Here is a 25,591-nt window from a genome sequence, read left to right on the forward strand (position 1 = left end):
TCTACTTCATCCTGGTGTTTACTTTGCCTTTATTTGACGTCAGATTGTATTCTGATCAGACTAATGAGGACACACAGTCACCGCGCCTAATAACCAGTGAGCACATTGTATAAAGCAGATGCTCCAAAAATAGACATCTTGGATTAATTGCATTAATTTGATGAATTAAATCATGCAAAACAAAAGACCACTGTGTAGAATGCTGTAGCTTTTAGCCAGGATGAGTCACAGAGGCCCGCTAGGAGTCCGTTCGCATCCATGAGAGCCGTTTCACTGTTCTGCCTATAAAGCAAAAGCTTTTGGCACATCTAAGCTGTGTTGTCTGACAAATCCCTTGAACCACACTGGTGTGTGTGTGTGTGTGTGTGTGTGTGTGTGTGTGTGTGTGTGTGGGGGGGGGGGGGGGGGGGGGGGGGGGGGGGGGGGGCTCCTGAGGTACTAGAGGCGAGAGTGAGAAAAGGCTGGAGGTGCCAAGGAGGAGTGACATTTTAAAAGCAGCAGAGAGGTAAGTACACTTTATGGATCCTGACTGACCATTACCCATCACCAGCCCCACACCAGGTTCATTTGTCAAGGGCGAGGTTTTTTTTGTAAGACACGACTAAGCAGTGGTTAACAAAGTGGCGAGGCCTCCTCATCTGTTTGAGAGTCTGATGATGGAGAGACAACAGGGCTGAAATCAGAGTGGTGGTGAGGGTATTGTAATGTGATGTGGAGGATTATCGGTCCAAAAGCCTTTCGAGACTTCTCCGGCACCTTCCAGGCATTCCTCAGGGCACCTCCCACCGCTGTGCCTCCCTCATCCCACCCTCCCCTGTCAAGCCCCACATATCATCCCTCTTTTTCTGTGACTCAAACATTCTTGCAACCCCCCTTTCCTCCTCCTCCCCATCCTCCAACCCCTCCCTCTGCATTCAGCAAAGAAAGCTAAAGAAAACAAAGACAGGGTCTAAAAAGCGTTTAAAGCCAGTCGCTTTAAGAAGAAATCCTCCCCAATTTTGTACTTGTTTACCATTTTGTCTCTTTTGCGTAAAAAGGCTGAAAACGCACCCGACTCCAAACTCCGAATAGCTATTCGGCTGCTTTCAATCTCCACCTAATGAGTTAATGCCTCGACAAGTGATAGTAGATATAAATTTGTCCACCGAGTGGGGAGCCAGCCGTAACTCAACTCAGACCAGACAGGAAGATGGCTCTCGGGCTGAGAAATGGACTGGTTGGGTCTGGCAGCAGTTCAATAGGTTCTGTGGAGGGGAGCAGAGAGAGGGGAATACATGCTGATAGTGTCTTTGTTGGCCATTATTCACCAAGAATGAATAGCATTAAGTTGCTGCCACCGCTCAACCCCGTCCCGTTCTGCCTGTTGAAACCCCCACCCCTTCTTCTTCTCTCTCTATTTATTCAGCCTTTCCCTAAAAACAGCCTTCAACAGGTGGGCCGCAGGTCGGTCAAGACTAAAGCCTGGACCGTGAGTGTGGAATGAGAGCAGACAACGCTAAAAAATCCTGAACTTTTGTTGACATTGTTTTTCATACTCATGGTGAGCAACGCGAGGTAGTAATGCTCTGTTTTGGCCCAACATGCCTAAGTATAGCGTTGCCGTCTCATTATGGTCAGGACAGCGCTGTTGGCCCAGTACTGAAGCTATAGTCTTGTGTATTATTATGACAAGCGGCATGGCTTTCACCAGCGAAGGTAATTGCACTGTTGAGACGTAAATATAGCACAACCCACGCCAAGAACAGACAAAGACTTTTGTTTTCATCCCAGAAAACCTGGCTCAGAAGATGATTCATGTTTTGGAAGCAAATGCATGTCACTATATCATCTTACAAACAACAACAGCTGTATTGAAAACACACAGCCACGGTGAACCTGAGGACAAAGAGAAGACAGGGGAGTACAAAGCGAAAAAAACAGTGGGAGAGGGTCACTTGGATCAACATATATACTGCAGGTAAACAGACTTTGCATTCCTTCAAACACAGGATAAAAAAAAAAATAAAGAAAATACCCTCTTTTTTTTTTTTTTTTAACACTCTTCAGATCGCAGACACAAAGCACACTCTATTGGCTTTTAGCAGCTTCCAAGTTGTCAAGACTTTAGCCGCACCTCCTTTTATTCTGAACCGGTCCAGACTGGCTCAGGGCTTAATTACCACTATTCAAAAAGCATGTCTACCTCTGACATGAGTTTTTTTAGGGGCTATATGTAAAGGGAAATAAATCTGGACCTAAATAAAAAGCTGTAACATTGTCCTGGCTTGTTGGGAGTAGCTAACTAGTGCTTCAGAGTGTCTCACCTCCTTCCTTAATTCCCTCTAAGCCCGTTTGTCTTCATCCTATTTCTACAGTAGATGTATCGCCAATCTATGTCTTTTGAGATAAAACTGTACCATTAGTGTCACACTGTGCAGCTCTGTGCTGTTCCTATCAATAAATGGAGATTGGTTACAGCCTGATGGGACTCGGAGAAAGCTGTGGCCATTGCAGGGCCTTCAACTTTTTCGGAACGGGATGTTGACGATCAGCCTTTTCGTTTGTCTCCGTGTCTTTAAGAAATGCAAGAAATACACGTGAGCCGGGGAACAAAAGAGGAGTCAAAGTCAACAAGACGTTGCTGCCGGTGGCCTCCGTACATGCATCGGGTCCCGGCTAAGCTGAAGAGTTCTCAGGACACAAGGGGGACCCAACCCATAGGCTGCAGCTCTGGTCAAAGCACGCCATGTGCGAGCAAGGAAACAAAGAGCAGGCAGGAGGAGATATTGGCCTGCGTGGGGGTTGGAGCTGAAGATTTAATGATGATCTCAGTGAAAAAACAAAAGCCAGTGGAGAGGGGATGCACAGGAAATGCTAAGTTGGTGACAGGCGAGCTATCAGGTCGGAGCAGGTCAGGGGTCGGAGGTGAACAAAAGCTTTGGTAAGCCCCACACAGAGCGAGGTGGAGGCCCCTAGACGCACTACTGACGCCCAGTCTGCCCGTCTACATGCCTGCGCCTGGAGTTTGTTTGTCGGTCAACGTTTTTCTTACATCTGTCTGTCGAGTCTAAATGCTTTTCCATTCGTCCTCCATATAGACTAAGATGTCACCCTTGCTTTTCTGTCCATTTAGTCGAAACACTGTTTACGATACTGCTCTCTTCCACTCTCAGTGTCTGGGGGGAAAGGGCTATCCAAACACCTGCAGGAAAAACAGCATTTAAAAGCTTTCACTGCACCGAGGCTGTCATCTCTTTCCTTCAGTGGCTTTACTGGATCAAAGGAAAGCTGTAGCTGTGTATGGCGGGAAAGTCTTTTGTAGCTATAATAATGACCTGAAAGTGCACGCATACACACACACACACACACACACACACAAATGTGAGCATGCATATGCACACATAAAGACATGATGACACCAGTGCATAATAAAGTTCTCTAATCGTACCATTCTAACAACAGACATTTCAGTTGGAAGCAGAGGATATATGCAAAAAAGGATTCAAGTAGCAGACACTTGAAGACCTGTTGAATTTTAACGAGGCCGGTGAGACTGACATCGCCATCTTTATCGGGGTGGTCGAGGGTCTGAGTGTGCATGAGACTGAATTAATTATGTGTGTGTGTGTGTGTGTGTGTGTGTGTGGGTGGACATGCCAGATTACTAATCAGCGCTTAGACAAAGGCCATATGTGTGCAAGTCTGTGCATCTCACCCACATATATCTCCCACATACTCCCCTCCACGTCTGCGTAAAAACCCTATCAGCAGGAATGCTAGGACTGTCGGGTCAGCAGTGGTGACATCATGGCAGCCTGTCACAGACAACAACAAGGCCTCAGCGCCAGTTTCCTCCCGGTTGCATCAGCTGCGCGATACCAGGCTGTGGATCAATGACAACACGCCCCAGCGCTGCTTCCTGCTCGCTCCATGAGTCTTGGAACATTCAATACAGACAAGCAAACTGGTGCGTCTCTATTAACATACGTTAATAAGCCATTTTAACGGCCCCTGATGCATGACCTTACACGAAACAAGAGCTTGGATGAGGCTCCCGGCTGTTTACCTGCATGAGGTGGTCAAAGGTCAACTGCCAGACAAAAAGGGCTTCATTGTTTACAAAGAGACAAGAGTATAGCCTGAGGGGAGGCTAACTAGGGGAAGGAAAGTACGCAGAGGAAGGGACCACTTAAGCAGCGTTTTACATTCAGTAGCTAGAAAAGCAGCAAAAATCAGTGAACCTAACCTACATACATGTATGATTACAATAATCTTCCTAAAATCCGTCACAACTCTCCTTTTATGTGTCCCTTGCCTGTGTGAGGGGTCAAGTGTCAAGCAATAACAGATGCTACTGTGTGTGTGTGTGTGTGTGTGTGTGTGTGTGTGTGGGAGTGCGAGTGTGTATGTGCAAAGGATCCTTCAGGTCATCAGATAAAGTGCACCTGAAGGGAGGGGCAGGGGAGCCCGCTTTAGGCGTTGCCACGGTAACCCAATACAGACGCGACCACCTGGTTGGCAGAGCCCGACAAAAGGGGGGCAGAGAGGGCACCGCCACTTCAGGACGGCAGCCGTGCCGAGAAAACCCTCACAAAGTGGCCCCGATTCCCGGACACGACCCACACTGAGCGCACACAGCTGTTGAATCTTTCATGGGACATAAAAAAAGGAAGCAGGCCTACTGTGCAGCTCTCGTTACAGCGGAGAAATAACTTTGGCCCATCTTGACCGAGTTATCTACACAAGGTTTTAGTCACGCTCTCTCCTGTTGGACACTTAAAAAGCCATGCCAAGCCAACTGGGGTGCCATACCATAACAAATGTATAGCATCTGCACACACGGTTCTTAGTTATCACAATACACGATCATACAGGTGCTGAAAAATAATTATGAAAAACTATTACCCGTTAACATCACTTAATCTAGTAACATATTATCACAATGCTAAGCCTGCATTTTATACAACTGATAAGACCAACTTATATTTAACTTTAAATCAATACGTCATTGTTTAATCAATGACTAGTATGTCCTTATATTATTATAGTATAGTATTATAGTATTGAAAACGAGTCCGGCCACAACCAGAAAAGAAACAAAAAGTGTAAACTCAGTGGGAAAAAAACACCTCTTAACTCTGAATAAACAAGGCCATTTGTTTCACTCACCTCCTGCAGATTAATGGCCTCTGTGACTGCCCGGCCGATGAGAAAGAAGAAGAGGAGGAAGAGCTACACAACCGCGTCACTGTCTGTGTGCGTCGTGCTCACGGGCTACCTGATCCACCACAGCCTGTGAGAGAGACAGAGTGACAGAGAGAGAGACCGGCTCAGAGCAATGCAGAGGGGGGGGGGGCAGCTGCAGAGAAAAGTGAAGTGGTGCCGCCATTCCCCGTCACCCGGGAAACCAACGCTCTTTCAAAGAAAAATCGACCAATGGCGAACACCGGCAATTGTGTTCAGACAAAAAGTCACATGACTGCCAAAACCACCACTCCCTATACACGGAGTGAGAAGGGAAGGAAATAAAAGAAGTATGGTGTTGGGAGGTGGAGGGTGACATATAAAGAGGGGAGGACAGAAAGAACATTTAAAAACATTGAGGAAAAAGAGGTGAAGTAGAATCAGTAAAGCACAACAGGTCACCGGGCCGGATTCAATCCCAAATGTCTGCAAGAAAGAAGAACCCACCTCGTCCTCCTCACAGTCCATCTTCACAGCAGCTTTCTACAACAGGTTGGCTTTAGCCTACTTCAGTTTGCTAAGAGGAACAATGAGCTGCACTGACGGTACAGCTCTATCTCCAGCTGGCACACTCAGACATTACCTATCTACTTCCAGATTAGGCTATTTATCTAGAGAGCGTAGAAAACGTTCAAACATCCGTCCTACGCTCTCTTCAACCCGTAAAGCATTGACCACCACTCGATAAATAAAAGAACTTTGTCACAATTTCTTTTCATCACTGAAGTGAATGCATTATGTGAAATCAATAAGGAATCACAAGTTCACGCTTACATTTTGTTGGTTTGTGCCTACTTGTTAGCAGCAGATAATCCTGTTAAATGCTAGAATGCGTTTGTATTATAACAAACCGATGAACTGTGATCATTTGTTTCTATTTAGCTTGTTGTATATTTTTTTAATTTTGAATTCATTTTCAGAAGGGGTTGGAATTATTTGTTTCGATAATGTATGTCTAATTGATAATTGGGAAAAACATTTTAAGTTGGGCTTACAGCAGAAATACAGTAATGATAATCTAATTAATTTCATCTAATATAACTATTCCAAAAATGTTTATCAACAGATCTTTAAAAATCATATTGACACATTCCCAATACACTGGAAAACAGCTGGATTTGGGAACTATTTGGCTTAAAGTTGCACAGATGACGTGCGCTAAAAAGGTAATGGAACAGAAATCTGATCAATAACAAACCATTACATTTATACCTATGTAATTATTTTTTACATTATATAAATCAAGCCTGATGCTGCCTTACACGTATGCACGTATAAAATGCCTTCAAACCAGCCCTTTGCACAGCAGAGGTCAGGGCCCAATGAAGCCAGCAGAGCCACGTCCTCTGCAACAAGCAGCGATGCAGAAATCCCTTTTCTGGTCGACTAACTTGATTCAATATTAGCAGACGGGTGAAGAGAGACCTGAAAAATGCATATGCACAGTGAAAGCTGTTTTCTCATCCTATCCCCTATAGAGTGCTGCAGGAATGAGTCCTAAAACCCGGAAATGAGTTAGCATGTTTGCACTTCCGGTTCCCTCATCTCGAAGTTTAGACAAAGGGAACCAGCGTGATGCCGACTTGCGAGTTAGACTACAAAGATACATCATCCCTACAGCACTCTATGAACCTTCGCACCCCTAAAATCATCCTACGATTCTCAGGCTGGGCCTTCTCTTGGCATCCTGAACAAGAGACTGAAACATTTTATTTTAGCTATTTGTATAAGCAAAGGACTTCACTTATATTCCCCCAAGTCCCAAAATCCCTTTGAATGTGCAGTGTATCATGTTTTTACTGTTCACACTGGCATCTGTCCAGGGTAGTAAACTAAATTACAGTGAGGCTCTCCAGCGTACATTCCCAACAGAACACTGAGACAATACAGTCTACCAATGTTAGGCAGCAGGTTCATTACTCAGACTGAAATCACACATCTATCACTTTCCCAGCAATGTGTTGTACACTTCAACACAATCATCTGCCTTGTAATACATCGCCTCAGCGCCAGTAAATTGCCCTACTTCGGCTGTGGCAGGCAGAAATGCATTTACCACGAGAAAAGAGGCCCAATCGCCTCTCCACGGTGGGAATGTGACAGGACAGCTGATGAGCTGGGGGCAAGAGAAAGTGACAAACCCGACAGCACCCAACGCATTGACAGCGATGGCACGTCTAAGCTTCCACTATCGATTTTTTTTTTTAAAAAGGTAATTGAGAGGACTACCTGAGGATTAACAATCCTGTATCAGCTTGTCAATAGACAATAGGCACATTCCTTCTTCGGGCTTACTGCAGATTCTTGGGGATATTCTTGCAGATGGAACATGCAACCTGGAGATTAGACGTAATCATGAAATGACACTGAAAGCAGTCAGCCTCAGCAGCTTGGGGAACGATAACTTACAGTCTGCAGAGCGGGCAGCTGCACTCGGCTATCCGTTCTGCATCTAGGCCTGGTATTAAACTGAAGAGGAAAAAAAAACAAAACACAGGCTGTGGGGCCATATTTACTCTCATAAGACATTAAGTTAAGTATATGTGATTCAATACTTGACATTACAAGACAGCTGGTAGTCCAGATATACTTTGCCCTTACCACTGTTCACATCAGATGACGGTGAATAAATTGTGAGACGTGAGGACCATGAATTCAAAGGGAAGATCAGGCGGCTTTATCAAAGGCACAATCTAAGTATCCTGCTCATGCCAGTTTGATCTATGGTGGATCTAAACTATTCATACCTTCTTAAAAGACAACACATTAGCATAGACGGGGTGAGAAGAGGGTGGTGTTGCGATGATTTAGTGTCTGTGAGATGAAGATTGTGTTTGGGTGTGTGTGTGTGTGTGTGTGTGTGTGTGTGTGTGTGTGTGTGTTTCTCCGCTGGTAGACAATCCTTTATGTTCTCTAGTGCTGAGCAGCTGGACAGATGAGTCAAGAGGGATTTCATAGTGTGGCAACTGAACACTTTACGGTGAAACTTTTTGTCAAACTTTCATTATATTCCAGTATTATGACCAGAGTGAGCTGCAAATTCATTAAACACTAGAGGAAAATACTAAATACATGCTGACTACAGCACTAAGCCTGAATCAACTCCCATAATCAGAAATATTAGCTCTTTAAATGTAATGGCTCAATCCCACTACGAGTGTTTAGATGATGGTCATGAATCAAATAGAATTGACATCAGGATATTTTGCTGAATATGGCAAAGAAAAGAAAAAATAGCGCACAACAGCATCATTTTCTCAAAGATTTACTCTCACAAACATTCTCTGGTCTAATCCATCAAGAATGACTCCACAAATGAATTAGACAGGGAACACCTCACATACTAATGGGAAAGCATTACGGCTTACAAAGACATAAATACATGTATGAAATGCTTATAGACAAGACATAAAAAGGTCATAACGAGCATTTACAAAGTCAAGCTATTCACTTGTGGTCAATCGGTGATGTGGGGACAATTTTAAAAAAGGGAAGAAAACAACATGACATAAAAAAAACAAGGAAGTAAAAGTGAAAAGGTACAAACAACAGAGGAGAAGTGGGGGAAGTACAAACAAGAGACAGACAATAGATCCACCGGGACAATGAAAATGAAAAGCCGAATACATATATGTTGTCAGGCCAAAAAGTGAACAGAGCAGCTCGACAGAACAACGAGGATGAATGGTGAACAAATTGATAAATGCTGTAATGATAACGGTCTGAATGCACATTTACAAAAAAAAGTCGTATTTAGCATATGTGCATTCAGGACATGTGTGGTAATAAATACTAGGCCTATATACTCCTCCACAGACGATGCTGCTTGAGGTGTTTCGGGGTAGAGCGCTACATCTTCAAAGATATACGAGTAAAGCTTAAACAATAACTCATATACTTAATATATAATAATGTCCGATTATCAATTATTAATTTCAGTAAAAATGCCCAACTTTCTTTGATTTAAGCTTCTGTTTTGTGAAGATCAATTAAATCGGTTTGTGTAAAAAGTGATTGGCAGATTTACCAATTATGAAAATAATTGCTGGTTGCAGCCCTACCGTAAATGTGAGAATGACATTAAGAACAGGAGATATAAGAGATGAAAATGAATTGTACTGCCACATTATCATAGGTCAGTGAAATGATATATAAACCAATGTGCTCATCTAGCACAATGAAGGTTTTCTCAAAAACGAATTAACAATAATGCCAACAATTTTGGTTGTAAAAAATTACAAAACACTTTGCTACTTCCATGCAAAATCCAATATGACAAGCAGATGATGATGATGATGATGATGATAATTAGAAGCCTATTTGGGATGTTGTTGTTGAAATGTCGCTGTGATTATGTATTATTGTGATTTTCATTTAACTAAACTTGTACGTGATATTGGTGTTTTCATAAAACAAACCAAAACTAAAGTTACAGTTGTTGATATCCGAGAAAAATGTTACATTTCTTTACATTTTGAACTTATTTTGGTGTTAAAGTTGAGCACTATTTGACAATAATAGCATTCACATACATAGCAACGATGCCGATTAAACGTACAAACAGCATATTCGTCGACTATACTTAAGCGTAACGTGTCCAAGTGGCCCAACAGAGTCAGTGAGAAAAGTTTAGTAACGTGACTCCGGGTTATTGTTAGCCTGTCATCAAACTGCAGGTGCAGCGCTGCGAGCACGCTTGTTGCGTCCTTTACCAAAAAACATTTCAATGTCACTTAAGACTGGCAGAAAATTAAAGACAATGTGAAAACAACTTACAAGCAATTTAGTAGTCGACGTTGACACGACGGACAAGCGAGTGCTTCATCCTCTGGTCCCCTTCAGCAAAGGTCTGCGGGTGTCAAGCGATCCAGGAAACAGACGTGAAACACTTTCCGGTCACCAGTTTCAAACTAAGGGCATCAAACCAGAATATTATATTATAAAGTGGAAAAAAAACTATTTATCTATATGGAGAAATGTTCAGCACTTTTTTATTCGTGGGAAATCTGTGTGCTTATACAAAACTCCATATAATAAACTAACTATCATGGTTACTGTCAGTTTCTAAACGACAGCCATGGCATCAGCATACATAACATTTCAAAAGAGAACTGGCAGTGACTTGGGAACTAGGTCCTTACCCATCATGATTAAACAAAAGAAGAAAAAAAAAGCCTCAAAAGTGTCCTCTTGGATGCCGCTATTGAGATAAAACGTGAGGCAGTGCCCTCTAGGGTGCCCTCCCACTGGAGAAGTTGTGATAAAGTGCCCTTTGGGTGCCCTTCCAGTGAAGAAAAAGTGATGAAATACCCTCTAGGGCAGGGGTGGGCAATTGTTTTTTTTGCCAAGGGGCCACATGAGAAACAGGGACTGTTGAACTCAATCCTCCTCAATATTATTCAACCTTTTTATAAAAAGCAGTGAATTGTATGGTTTTGATAAGCTGCGAGTGGTAAGAGTAAATGTTATGATCAGTGGTGGAATGGTATTTTGTAAATTCATGGTACTTTACTTGAGGATTTCCATTTTATTCAACTGTGTACTTCCACTCCACTACATCTCAGAGGGAAACTTTGTACTTTTTACTCCACTACATTTGTCTGGCAGCTTTAGTTACTAGTTACTTTGCACATTATCATTTTTCAAACCCTTCTGAACTACCCAAACTGAACAACAGTGTTTAAAGGAGTTAAAATGAACTCCACCTTAAACATTTGCAGCAGGAATAATGATCCAAACAAATGTACATATGTAATATCCATATATAATACAAAACACTGACAGGGATCATGTTTCTGTAAAATTAGTACTTTTATTACTATTGTTTGTAGTCCAATGACATCATTTTCTGTTTTTCCGTTCAGTGCGAGAAATCTAGTCTGTGTTGTGCTTGAACGTCAGACTGAATGTCTGAGGTGAGATGTGAAGGACAGCTGACATGTGATCGTCAGTGAGAGAGGATCTGTATTTGGATTTGTTCAACTTCATCATGGAGAATGTTTGTTTACATATGTAGGTCGATCCAAAGAGAACCAACATCTTCTGAGCATGTTGCTTTTGCAGCTTAGCTAGCAAAGCCTCAGATGTCCTTGCCCTCTCTGCGTCACCAACACATCCCAGGTAGCCATGTGTGTGTGAAGTAGATTGGATGAACAGTTCCTTGCTTTATAGTGAGCCATCCTTTGGCCTAACGGCATCAAATTTGTCACCACATTTGACAAATAATTCGATGGGGTCCTAATCAATACACAAGACAATTGTGAAGTAGATCAGACAAGCTGCTCTCAAGATATGTGAAGAACACATTTACATGCAGACAGAAATTCCCACTTCCAGTTTTTTATTAGTGCAGAATGCCAAAATGTGATGTAATATTGTAGAATTGGTGAATAGTTGTTGGTAACCAGACATGTGCAGCTATAGCAGCAAGCGCATCACTGTTAATTGTTAGTATGTTGCATTCAATCCGTTTCTTATCTGTTGTGTGTTGTCTTCCCATAACCAAATGAGTTTAGAATTTACAGACCGATGCATTGAGGGCACAGGCGTTTGTTTCGTATTGCGTGAGAATAATTCAACATCAGTTTGGTCTGCAGGCGTGATGTTTATGCCTGCAACACTTCAGAAGTTTGAGGTTTGAATGTCTCTAAAGGGTGTCCTTAAATAAAGAAAACATGTTCAAGTGTACTCAGTGCCATGAAGGCTACTTTTCATGCAATGGGCTACATTGTTGGATTATGTATTGGATATGTAACTAAGAGAGAACTTTAAAATTCCCCCTCCTGGCATTTCCCAGACTAAATCTGATGTTATCTGAGATTGGGGCTGTTGACATCATTCATAGATGAGAAGATAGAGTCTGAGGAAACTGATGTAGAGAGCGTTCCTTTTACAATATGCAACGGGTCACCGTATGTGTTTCAGCTATGATGAGGAGGAAGTCTTAGAGGCGGAAGGTTGTAATTTCTGGAATCTTTTCATCACATAACACTGTCATTAATAAAGCCTATGTTGTTTCATAAACAAAAGAAAGAGGAACCATCCCCGTGTTAACCATTACTGAACTCAACAAGCTGACCTAGAGCTTCCTTAGATTTGTACTGAAATGCTTCAATTGACCTTTTTCCTGCTGTTGAATCAAACATGTGTTGGCCCAAACATGTCTATAATATAGCGCTGAAAGGCTAAATGGTTCTCATTAAAAGTATGAATCACATATCCCTCTATGCAGAGCGCTGCCTCAAATGTTTCACTTGTATCTTCCCAAACATTCCTTAAACCACCTTATCATGTTGATAAAAAAAAAAAAAAAAAGCCAGATGTCACATCATGAAAGTAAAACTAAAATAAATGTTGTTGTCATCCCACAAATTCTAATCACTGCTCTGCAACAAGACTTTGTGAGGTGAAAACAACAACAGCTGTTTGTGACTTAGTTCTGCTGGAAGAAATCATTAAACACATTATCATGTTCTGGTCTGTTTTCTTTAAATAACTCCAAGGTACTGTAATATAAACTTGATGTGATGCAATATTATTAGATCAGAAAACAGGTTTCTCTCCTAGTCCCACAGCATTTCTTCTCTTCCTCTTAAACAACAGGTAATCCCCAGTGCCTTCTTGTTGTTCATAGTAACTGAACACAACCATTTAATGCGGTATCAATACAATACAAAGACAATCTTCCTGCATGCGTTGAAGGTATTGTCTCAGCATACAGTTTCATCACCTGCTTTGTCACAAAGATTAGATTCAATTTGGAAAGCTGTAAATATGAAGCAGTACTTATTTACTTTATGCCTTTTGTATACCATTATAGACCGTTTGTCTGCATGAGGTTGTAAAGGTGTCAACATAAAATGAGTTATGGAGCCTAAATATCTTGCATTAAACGGAATGTTCCTTCCGGCGTTATGCAGTTATCTCTTGTATGTACTGTACAAACAGATTCTCCTGGCCTGTCTGAACGCATACTGTATGGTATTTCCAGTTTCAGCGCTTGCTTGGACAAGTGACAGGTCTCAAGTCAAAACAAGAAGGAGGCTTCCTATGATAATTAAGTCAAACAAGCATTCCATTTCAGCTACAAAAGTTATGTTGGTGTGTGTGTTTTTCACAATGTATTTCTCTGTAATGTATTCACACCCGTCTTGTTAGCTGCAGTTACAACACAAAGAAACAGCAGTATTGCTGGATAGACTCATCATATGAACCTCTGAAGTCTCTGCTGGCTTTGAGAATCTTTTGGGGAATGCGACTACAACCTACTTGACATAATCACAAAATTAAACGAATCATACCGAAGACATCTGGTGTTTGTTTTAATGGTATTCATAGGATGTGTTGACACCGTTTTCTCCACTTCAGTCTGACAGAAAAATGTGCAGTTTGTTTACCGTATTGCAAAAGAGAGGGTCTTAATAGCATTATCCTCCCTGTTTTTTATAATAATCTCTTGGGAAAGGGTTTCATAAAGTAAATTTGTGACATTGCAGTGCTATAATTATCTTTTGAATTTGATTTTGGGTTTAAAAGACCACCTCCATGGACCCTGGCTATTCTGACCACAGCGCTGTTTTATTAGATAAAAGAGAGACAGTTGGATGCTTTTTCAGTAGAAACCATTTCCTTTGATAAGAGTGGTAACTCAAAATATTATAAAGAAAATTAATCTTTGCTGAACAAACATTACAATGCTGAAACTGTTCTTTCACAACATATCAGACATAATGTATTACAGGGAAATGTTGTCTTTACAATCTGATTTTAAGGTTTCCTCAAAATGTTTCCCATCTATAAGGCATAGGGGGAAAAAAACACGCCCTTCTGGTTTGTCACATCATCTGGTAATAACTGGGGAGATCCGCTCCAGTCCCAACCAGATGTGAGAATGATCCCTTTCAGAGAAATTACAAGACTATTCAGAAAGTAGGTGGACACTATCCCACTTTCCCACCATAAAAGGCCTCTCCTTTCATTCCACTCTCCTCCATCTGTCCTGAGACATAATAGCACCAGTGAGATGAGAGTGTGGCTGACAACACCTGACAGGGAGCGAGGGGGCCGAGTAATGCCACAAATGAAGCAGCCCTGTCAGAGGATTATTGAAGATGGTACAGCAACGTGATGGAAAGAACATAAGAAATGTGCTAACATGTTACATAAGAGCCGTCGAGCCGTCTCTTGGTTGAGTGGCTATACACACACATCATGCATTCCTATGCCTGACATGTGTAAATCTTCCAATCCATCAGTGTGGTGAGGAGTATTAGCAGTGCTCTCAAGGTTGAATTGCTGCCTGTGCCTTGTTACTTTGACTCATTTATTTACATCCTGTTTCTGTGCACAGAACTGAAACACAGCTGACAGAAATATGGCAAGTGCTTTTTAATGTCTAGGTGTGTGCGTGAGCTCACGTCAGGTATTCACACAAAAGGCAGAGCAAGTGTGGAAACGTCCATGTTGAGATCAGTGTGACATGCGACATGCAACAACAAATGTCCTTTGAGAACTAATAAGGTATTAGATGTGGCTGCCTCTCTGGTCCTCATCATAAGTGTGCCTTCAGGACAAAATCAGTCTGTGAGTGTCCTTCATGGTGCAATGGATGGGTAATTTACCGTAGCTCTAAGGAAACAACAGGATCTATCACAGTTAGAACATATAAACTCTAAATGCACTTTATCTGTTCAACTCCAGTACTCATGCTGTGTATCAGTCAATACATCATGAAACATGTTCTACTGTATTAGCAGTGAGTAGGTAGCTTGCATGCTTAATGATTGTATGTATATCATAAATGACACAACCATTGGTGTAAATGCTGCCTTGGATGTGGACAAACAGGCAACAAAGGGAATGACTCTTATGTTGCAAGGTGGTGGATTTCTAGGATTGTTTGACCAAGGTGGTTGAAACAATGGAATGAGTTTTTGATTTAACGTTTATAGATAGCGCCTTCAAGTGGCAAAATGTGCCTATTACACCATGAATGTCAAAACAAACACAGTCACTGCAGGAAACCTTATCTCAAATTATCCTTTGCCTTTCATCAACTTTACAGCTCAGTTTCAATTAAAAGGAGAATTTAAAAAGTTGTTTTAATTGGGCAAAACACAATGTAGCATTTAAGTTATATTAATGTAATGTTTCAACCTGAGAAATGCAAATGTGAGGTATTAGTCACATCTCTCTTTATTTTTCATTCAGCTAGAGCAGCCACCAGAAAACCAGCAACTCAGCAGCATAAGAGGGACAATCTCAGAATATAGCAAGTCCTCGGAGTACACTGTTACTCTGTTATATTAATGACTCCATCACTCATGTTACAGCACTGTGAAGTCACTTGATGTTGATGTGTTGGTCAGTCCCAACATTTCTGAGAATGCTTTCTATATCTTACAGATCTTTATTAAAAAAAGACAGAGAAAGAGAACATCATATGGCCAAATACCGGTGTTTCCAACCCATCTCAAGGTATGGTGTGAGTGAGCCAACAAGAGGAACGCCCCTTAGTTAATGGCCTTCATGCTATCACTCTGTTCTAAAGGGAATGTCACACTGATCATACAGAGAACACTAGCCAGACAGTCAAACATCTGCCCACTGTGGTGTCAGTCTGGGTGTGAGCTCCCTCTGCAGGGCTGGTTTGTGTGGTGCTGGTGATGTTTCTGTAGCGCTGCTCTGGCTGTGTGAGGACGAGTAATCGCTGGTCTGTCCAGGAGTTTGGACATCTGAGGGATTTGAAGATGCTTGCTGCCAAATCGTTTACTGGATAAGTCCATTTCTGCACTGAAAGACAAAGAACTTTCTTTAGTAACACCCGATATGAACAATTAAGTTTAAATTAAAACTATTACACAGTACGAATTGACAACTAGTCACTCAATCAATTGAAAACATACATTTTAAAATGATTATATCGAGCATTTGGAAGGAAAAAAACAAGATGTTTGTTAAACGTTCACTCATGAATAGTATTTAAATTACCAGTTTAATTCCAAGTTTAATTAATTAGAATCAATTCAAACTACAAACAAGATACAACACTTTACACAGCAAACACAGTTAAATCTATTGTTTTTATATTGTATAAATACATACACATTGGTATATAAAAATAACCTTTAATAATGCCATACCATGAACCCATGAGCCCTTCACCAAGGGCACTTGTTGGAGGTGGGCGGGGTACGTATGCAAGCTTGGGCAAAAGAGGCTCGTTGGTTGTAGTCAACTGCTGGACCCTCTGGAGGTTCAGGTCTGTGTCTCCAGCAGTTGAACCTGTCCCAGGGGAGCGCCCTACCCTGCTGAAATCAGATAAATGTTCTGAGTTGGTCTGGCTGAGTCGAAGCCTACGTGCACGGAGCCCTGGTGGCTTGTGATTTCCAGTTGTTAGCATGGCACTGAGAGGGGGAGCAGGGGACAGTGTGGTGTCTGGGGACAGGGAGAGTCCAGCCACCCCAGGGGACAAGGCTTCTCTGTGACGCAGGGCTGAAGACAAAACAAAATGATTTTAAAAGCTTTATATATAAATAAAGGTGTTATGTTATGTTTTAAATTTGCTATAGATATTATTATGGATAGATGGTCATTATAGTTTAGTTTCTCGCTCTCTACGTAGGCAACAGCAAGTATGTTTATCCAGTGAGTATTTACCTGGGGAGATAAACTGGAAAGAGGAATCTGGTGAGACAGTATCTCGGCTGTCACCATGCCTCTCCGCTCCATGTTCTTCATCACTACTGTGCTTCCTTACACCACTAAAGCCGTCTTCTTCTTCGTCATCATCTCCCCCCTCTTCTTCATCACTGTGACAAATAGCCAGGACTTGTGGTAATCTTTCTGTCTCTATGGCCTGGAGACGCCTGAAAAACAATGTCGAAAGATGTTGGGTTTCATCCCCCAATGCAGAGGAAGAATCCTAATAAAATTCTTGACTCTCTGAGTCCTAATGGGTTGGAAACGGAATTATATTTAAATTGCTATCCATGAAACCAGTCTTTACATCATTTAGTGTATTTCCAGTTTAAGAAAAAAGGAGTGAGGTGTGTAAGTAGGTAGTACCTGCTGTGCTGCTCCCTCCAAGCTCTAAGCTCCGCGACAACATCAATGCGTTCTCTAACATCAGTCTCCTCGATGTCGTACGTGTGTTCTGGTATATGGATGGGAAGGTCACGGGGGGTGAAAGTAGATCTGGTGGGTGCTGTCTATGAGACCAAAGAGAGGGAGAAAGAGAATGAGGGGTGGCCGAGCTGTGTACATTAATTATGAATAGATGCTAGAGTAATGGTCAGACAGACAGCGAGAGCAAACGCAAGACGGAACAGGAGAGGAAGGTAAGAGGAAGGCAGAGTGACAGCAGAGGTGTGTTTATGCCAGTGTGACAGATAACATGGCATTGGCAGCGAGAACCTCATCTGTCAAGACAGTCTGACACTGTTACACCCTTAACACATCTCCATCCCCCGTGTCCTCCCACCACCGCGCCTGTCCTCTCAGGTTTCTGTCCACCTGCAGATAATTAGCTCCCTCTGTTTATACTGACATGACATTAAAGAGATGAGCTGGTGGTGTCAGTCAGCCATAATGGCCTGCCAAAGCCCATGAAGCTTGGTGTGCCTCTCAGTTGACACTAAATGCTCCGCTGTATGGGACACAGCGTGCAAGAAATCATAGACTGGTTTCAATTCATTTGATATCTCATTAACACAGATCGTGTGAACAAGATGTTTTTTTCAAAATTTAAGGAATTTTGTTGTTCCTTATTCCAACACACACCACCTACCCTCAACTTTTCTCGCCTTGCTCGAACAGCCTGGACTGGGTTTCCACAGAAGAGAATCTTGCCAGCTCCTTCAGAAAGCAATGGATAAGAGAAGGATTTCAGTGAGGACAACGCAAAAGAACGTCCTCTTGGCGGCACTGTTGAGTAAAGATTACAAAGTTGATCTGCCCAAGGTGATGCTCATGAGAAAAAAAAAGGAACTGGCGCTTAAACAAAATAAAATGTCGAGATGAAATGTTGAGACTGTTGAGAAATATCAGTTTGAACAGCAGCCACCGGTGCACCTAACCATGCGTAAGGATGCTGGCTTCTGCTTCAACTGTTGCCAGATCAGAGTCTGCAGAACCAGGTCTAGATCCAGGAGGGGAGAGGAATCCAGGCCTGGTCGCTGACATGGGTCTGAAGCCAGTGTGGGGTCTGGAGCCTGCTGACGAGAGGGGCCGGACGCAGGAGCGGCTGGAAGCAGGGCGCCTGGCTGAGCCGGGTCGGCTGTAAGGACATGCACTGTCTGCTGTACCCTCTAAAAAAACAACAAAGTGAGAGGCCCCTTAAATACACCGCTGTAATTAACTGATGAGCATCAAATCACTCAAAACAACATGGACCTAAACACACACACACACACACACACACACACACACACACATACACCCACACCCACACACACACACCATCTTCAGTAGCTGCCTGAGAGGAGTTGCAGTCTCTGATGGAGTTTCTGAGAATGGCCAAGTCCTCTCCCACGGTGCTGCTGGAGCTCAGCCCGTCCTCCTCCACCTTTAGATTGTCTAGGTAACGCAGCTGAGGGACCAACTCCCTCACTGCAGCCCGATAACTATAGTCTGCTGTCTGCGTGGAAGGGAGGAAGCATCGGAAAGAGAGAGGCAGAGTGAATGTAGAGGACAGACAGGTGTTTGAAGGAGACAAAAACAAAGTGTTATTAGAAACGGTGACTTAAAAGTATGCACAGTAGTGTACACTATGTAACACCTTAGTACTCATAATCATAATCAATCATCATGCGTAACCTGTGAAGTATCAAACCAAATATAAAACATCTTACAGTTCACACAGTAAATCACATCGGTATTTACGATATTATTGATATATTAACTCATATTATATAATTTCATTCTTTTTAAGAGATGAGATGCTGTATGGACTCTTCTGTTTCACTTGAATGACTTCCACCAGCTCGCCAAATAAGTTTGATCCATTGTTTTATGAAGATTAAATATTTATCTTAATGGCATGTAGCATTATCTGTACTAAAAGCCACGAGTTCATTATGTAACAGTGTTTTTTTAGGATTGCATTCAGTATGAAAAACATTACTTATGCACATGTTCCGGCTGTGGTCATTGATTGGTTTCAGTTTATGTGCTAGTGACAATTATATAAAAGACTAATTTAATGAACAGACTACTCAGATGAGTGCTTGATACAGACTGATCCACTTAATGAAGTTTGGTGCTCCAGTTGATTCCAGAGAAAAATGGAACTGTTACACATTATAACTACAGTATACTGTACTTTAGCTATGCTAAGTAATGCATAGCTACCTATTAGGGGCCATATGATGCCTTACAAATGATAAAGAGCCTGGATATGTTGTCAATAATTTTGATGAAAGAAAGTGAGTATTGATTTATGCAGTCAACCAAATCAGTGATACACTAACAGTCCAAACATAGGACAGTTCTAAATGTGTTAATAGTTACTAGCATCACAGCAATATAATGCATATTAGCTAACCGTCGTTATATCTTTTTGCATCCATTTTGACCATTATGGCAATTTGTGGAACTTTACTTTGAGAGAGAGAGAGAGAGAGAGTCCAGCAAATCACTGAGGTACTGAGTGATCAAATTAGAGCTGGGCACCCCTGCCCTTCACCAAACCACACAGATGCAGAGAATGAAAACGAGAGTGAAAGGCTGGCAGGGTGGAAACGAAAGAGAAAAGAGGGGGAGAATGAGGGCTGGGTGAGAGGAAGTGAGCGGATGTGTGTGTGTTTGTGTGTTTGATGGAAAGAGGGAGCAAGAGGAGTGATAGTTTGGCAAGAGAGCAAACCCAAGAACCCCTCAGTCACTACAAAGCACAGGCCTAATGCATATTCAGCTCAGCGTCTACCCTCATTGCCCCAGTTTCCTAATTAATGCTCTGCTAGTGGGTGTAAATAAACACATTCACAGTGGCCCAAAAAACTCACAGCACACTGTGTCTCGGATCAGCAGAAGGTGGAAATGCAGTACTTTTTGTATATGCAGCTACATTCAGTATCACTGAAGAGGTCCATGGTGAGCCGCTTCACCCACCAAATAAAAATGTATTGGCCAGTTTTCAAAGAGATCAAATAGCTCTGTAATGTAGTAGTAATAAAACATTCTGTCTGGGTCATGATGACTTGTGTTTTATTATTTGGATGCCTCCTGCTCTCCCAGGGTCCTATCTGGTGCATTGAAGACCCAGATGCAGAGCGGTGAGATCACACGGATACTTTCATGATCTCAGCGCATGCTAATTACATTTCAGTCATTATCTGACAAAGCCGTGAAGGCTGACAGCCTACTAGCCCAGGAGAGACAACTAACTGAATGATGCCTACATCATTACCACAAGTTGCTTTCGCAAGTTTGCTTTTACAACACCAACTGAATATAACACTGTTTTTTGAGGAACTCTGCCCGGCTCCTTGCTCAAGCTTTTCATTCAGCTTCAACCGTTCTCTATTTATTTTTTTAATATATATCTTCTGTCAGACTGCTGTGACTCTGTCCCTTGCGCCACTTGGTGTTGGCTACTTCAGGTGGCAATGATCCAGCTCTTTTAGTGTATTCTGTTGTTAGATGTTAATCTGGATAAGGACATCAGCAACATGTCTATAGACACATGCACAGAAAACATAGCTCCATCAAACGTTCTATCTGCCTTATCATCAATGCATCATCATGCTTGGATGCTGACAATTGCTGATTAGAAATACGTCCTGGTCTAATGTACTGTACAGGCGTATACATGACTTTTGTAGCTAATTTCGGTTCTTCCTGATGTCTCCAATTCCGCTACACTCCCTTTGGAACCACTCAATGTCTGCTGAATCACAAAGTGCAAACAAGGAGCTTGAAAAGGACTTGAAGATGGGTCTGGTGAAAGAAATTTGGGGTTCAAGGTGATCTATGTTCCCTTATTCAAGTGCCAACTCTTTTTGCAGGTGGTGACAACTGTAATAATATTGTGTTTTGTGGTAGAAACAACATCAGCAGAGCATTACCCTACCTGGGTGGCAGTGCGGTTTGGGTGCGCACATACAGGGTTTCCTTCCAGGGTGAGTGTCTGTAGTTTGCCACACAACCCCAGATACTGGATCTGGACGAGGTCATCCACGTCATTCCCTTCCAGATCTAACAGCTGCAGGTTCTCCAGCATGCCCACCTGACTCAGGTCTGACACATTGTTATAGGCCACGTACAACTCCTGCAACAGAGAGAGGTTGTACATACAGCGTGTAGCGATTGGTAGAGCGGATGAAAATGTGTGATTAGACAAATTGAAAGACTAGCAGACGGAAGACTTAATTAAGTCAATGATACAAAAATACTGTGGATAGAGGTTGGGGGGGGGGGGGGGGGGGGGGGGGGCAGATTAGACACATGGGGAGTCAGAAAGACTTCCTTTCTCACAGAGACTCACAAGACCTCTGATCAACCTCCTGCAATTACCTGCAGTCTTCTTTGTTTAACTTATGGGGAAATGTGTCACCAGTGCAACATGACAAATGGAAATTATGTTAAAGTTAAGACACAAATCTAAAAACAAATTTGTCCAAGAATGTCTTCATTTTTTTCTTTTAATCTTTATACACATTCTAAACTTAGGAACGAGGAAGTGAGGAAAGCGTGGCACTTGTGTTGCACTTGTGTTGCACTTGTGTTTTTACTCCAACACAGAGCCATTTGTAACCTACAAACTCTACCTTGATGGAAGTGAAAGTACAAATGCCATCTAGGTCTTGCAGGGAGCAGCGAGACATCCACAGCACCTGCAGGTGGGAGAGGGCGGTTCCCAGGTCTCTGAGGAGACAAAAAAAAGCACAAACAAGCCTTTCCCACAGTGAATCATGGGAAAGGCTATCCAGTGGCTGGAATAGCCTTTTCTCTTCCCCAACAGCAGGTCTCTCCACTGCCGCTCACTTGTCTCTACAACACACCCCTGCTCTGACCCTTCCAGCAGAGTCTCAGTCAGTGCATCAAAATCCCGTAACATCCTCTCCACTACAGCTCCCACAGCCCAGAGCAGGAAATGCTATCAGAGGCAGTGCACGTCTGGCTGGCTCTGCTCTGCTACTCTCAGGGTGGAGCAGACAGCTCCCTATCTTTCTGTTTGTACTCTCTTGTCCCTCAGCAAGTCTCTCGGGTAAAAATGCTCCACCTGTCCTGTTGTGAGGACAATTTACAATGTGTGTGTCTCATCCTGGAGGTTTATTGCTTTTTTCTCTATGCTATTTTGATGACACAGCTGTGGTTGCAATGAAAGTGGCGGAACACTTCATGAGAAACTGTGTACATTTCCTGTCTTTTTTTCCGGGACTTGTGCAAATGGACAAATCTGAAAGCTGATATGCCACAAACCCCTCTGTGTCCTATTGTGAGACGAGTGGGTGAACCTGTTCTCCATGTGTATCTAGCTCTAAGACTGTACTGAACACCACATCTGTGGTGTACAAGCAGTAACATGCATCGTCCATACAGAAAAACTGTGTTACCAGTCCCCATTGGAAAACCTTAGCAGAAGCAGAGCAGAGCCCTACATCTGCACTGAAACCATGCTACACTTTTTTTGTGACTTCTGACCTGCTATTCTGTTCCAAAGCCTCATGGCCTCCAAGACCTCTCACTAAAGAGTGTCTTCCAACCCACATGTGAACAGTGTAAAGCACGACAGTAATCCCCATGCGTTCATCACTGCGCTCGGTTACATTTCCCTTTTTGGAAAGACCTGGATCTGCTTGCTGTATTTCTAAACATAAGTTAAAAAGAAGTGGTTCATACAGCGACAAGAGGCGTCGACAGTGGAACATATTCAGTTTTGTTTGACGCTGCATTTTATTGTTAGTTTTGGGATTAGCAGCTTCTTGAAAATCTGTAGTATTCCATGAGGTAACGTCAACGTAATATGAGTGTGATTGTGTGTGTTCTCCCAGGAACAGGTTGCTTTTCAAGAACACAAAGCAGGAAGAAAACAAGAAGATGTTTTTTGTGTTACGTAACGTGAAGCTTACCTCACGGACATTATGGCACTGTTGTTCATTTTGAGCTTCTGCAGCTTGGGCAAGTAGGCACCTGCAAGATGATCAGATTAAAAAAGCCATCGCTTTCACTGTCATGTAACAGTGGGGTGATTATTCATTGGGTTTCAAACTAGCCTCCTGGTTTACCTCCAAATTCACCTCATCAGGCATTCCACCGCAATTAGCAAAAAAGTAGGAGCACCTAAGCATGACTCACACATGCACAGACCCTGCTCTGTCATGCCTGCACTCGTTGTGCAATCTAGAATTTTCTGAGGAAGGTGAGCCTAATGAAGTGTTCCTTCACCATTATCAGCTCAGTCATCCCCCATTGAGGTTGGCACACCTGAGAGGAAATCTAGTACGGATACGTTGCGTGCGTCATAGCAATGTCTTTATTTGTCTCTTGTCTAGTTCTGGTTCCTGATTGTCTGTGTCATCATTATAAGCATCTATGAATCATCATTGTACACCACAAGAACACTAGATATGAACAATAAAACCAATACAAACAACAAGCGGTGAGGCCTAATGAGTGCACATGCAACTTTGTACCTGTGCAATATGGTTTGAAATAGTTGATTTACATTTGTAAATGCCTTGAGATACTGTATGTCTTACCAAAGTTACCCAGCGTGTTTTCTTGTGTGTCTATGCAGATCTCCAGCAAGGTCACATTAGAGAGATCCCGAGTTCCACAAAGCGATTCCTGTCAGAGACGGAAATTAACAGCATATACTGTACTGGATTTTGTCTTTACTCTGCATATTTTCATCATCATCATCATCATCATCATCATCATTCACATACCTTCGACATACACCTATGACTTTGATGTAACAAATGACGTGAAGTCTGCAATGTGAAATAATTCTGTCCGTCACCTCACTTTGAAACAGCAATCTGCACAGCATGTGCTGCCTTTCCTCTAGTTACTGTTCATAGAGCACTTCATTGGCCACGAGAGAGGGCAATAACAGAGTTATGTCATCGGAATACACACATAACAAAGGGAGGATGCATACAGTAGATGTTATCTCCATGTTGACATGTGCAATGTAAGCCCTCAGCCCCAGTCTCCACACAGAACCTCCCCTACTGCTACTGACCAACGTCTACTACTGACAATGGAGAACGTGGTGTATCAGTGGGGACGGACACTGACTGTATCCTTTAGGGGCATATAGGCAAATTTACCAGCTTATCTTGAGGGAGGTAAAGCTCCACTGCTGTTTCATAGTCTTCACGCGGTTTCGGGGCTGGGGTTGGGTTGATGTGGCCTGATCCACTCAGCTCAGTCACTAGGACCCGTGCTGTGCCGGGCCGGACCTCCCGGGACGCAGGCGCATGACAGCAACTCATCTCTCACGGCTAACTGAAATAAAAAATATGTAAGTGACTTACCAACACGTTTGAATAACAAATAGTTAATACTAATGTCGACACTAACTACGTAGCAAACGAAGTAGCCTGAACTGCGAAGCTTAGATGTTGACACAATGCGGGATGCAAATAAATATTCCTCTCTAAACCAGCTAATACCAACAACATTGAACGGTGCTTTCATTGGAATACATAGTAGTTTTATCTAAATAAATGTATATATTTACCTTTTGCAGAAAAATGCAGACTAAAAGCGTCTACACATTTTACAGACTGTACACTTTGCTTACAAGCAGAAGTTTGCTTGACAACCACAGACGACTTCCTGGATACGGCACCTAGTGGCACCCTGGGATATGTAGTGCAAGTGTGTAAAAGTGGAACTGTTGAGGTTAACGCTTAGCTAATGTAATGCTAATGGGTCCTATTGTATATTATATAGATTTCTTCAAGTCTATGATTGTTACTATTATCATTTATGAATTTGTGAGCCTCGGTCTATGTTTCTACTACAATAAACTTAACCCGCATACCCTGGTCTGGTGCTACCTTCAAATGCTCATTTGTAAGCTCTGCTTTCGGAAGCGTATGCTTTCAAATTCGTGTGGTCGCCATTATAATTATTCTAAAGATTTATCTGAAACAACATTTTTTTTTCCTAATGGCTGTTCATCTAAATTAAACAGTATAATGCACACAGCTACTTTTTGATGCAGTGTCATGATAAAGATAATTATCTAAAAGGCATATTAAATAACAACTAACTGCTCCTCACGCCCTAGCATGGACATTAAGGCAAGTTATCTGTAATATATTATACTATTCTCCACCAGAAGTGCATGCTTTTCAACGAAGAGAAGGTTTTTAAGGGTTTTAAAACAACAAATGTGCCACAATGAGATTAGATT

At 42.3% G+C, this 25,591-nt stretch overlaps 2 protein-coding genes across 2 annotated transcripts in view; both read right to left on the minus strand.

The window, feature by feature from the left end:
* The window catches only part of rassf7a (Ras association domain family member 7a), a 34,160-nt gene extending 24,090 nt beyond the window's left edge, over positions 1-10,070 (minus strand). The window contains exons 1-2 of the mRNA XM_068723014.1: positions 10,000-10,070; positions 5,149-5,272 (exon numbers count right to left, since the gene is read on the minus strand). The gene's annotated coding sequence lies outside the window, so the exon portion shown is untranslated. The remainder of the gene's footprint in view (positions 1-5,148; positions 5,273-9,999) is intronic.
* A 4,728-nt stretch (positions 10,071-14,798) lies between these two features.
* On the minus strand, positions 14,799-24,970 carry lrrc56 (leucine rich repeat containing 56). Its single transcript, XM_068723442.1, has 13 exons — positions 24,911-24,970; positions 24,498-24,675; positions 23,922-24,009; positions 23,292-23,352; positions 21,987-22,083; positions 21,290-21,487; positions 18,682-18,859; positions 18,300-18,530; positions 18,011-18,078; positions 17,290-17,432; positions 16,882-17,090; positions 16,365-16,716; positions 14,799-16,014 (listed from the first exon to the last, which is right to left on the minus strand). The coding sequence occupies exons 2-13, from the start codon at positions 24,660-24,662 to the stop codon at positions 15,837-15,839; spliced, it is 1,968 nt and encodes a 655-aa protein (XP_068579543.1). The 5' UTR covers positions 24,663-24,675; positions 24,911-24,970; the 3' UTR covers positions 14,799-15,836.
* Positions 24,971-25,591: the final 621 nt, after the last annotated feature.

This window comes from Cebidichthys violaceus, unplaced genomic scaffold (assembly GCF_023349555.1).
Source record: "Cebidichthys violaceus isolate CVI_PGR_0920_01 unplaced genomic scaffold, fCebVio1.0.p SCAF_3, whole genome shotgun sequence".
NCBI lineage: Eukaryota > Metazoa > Chordata > Actinopteri > Perciformes > Stichaeidae > Cebidichthys > Cebidichthys violaceus.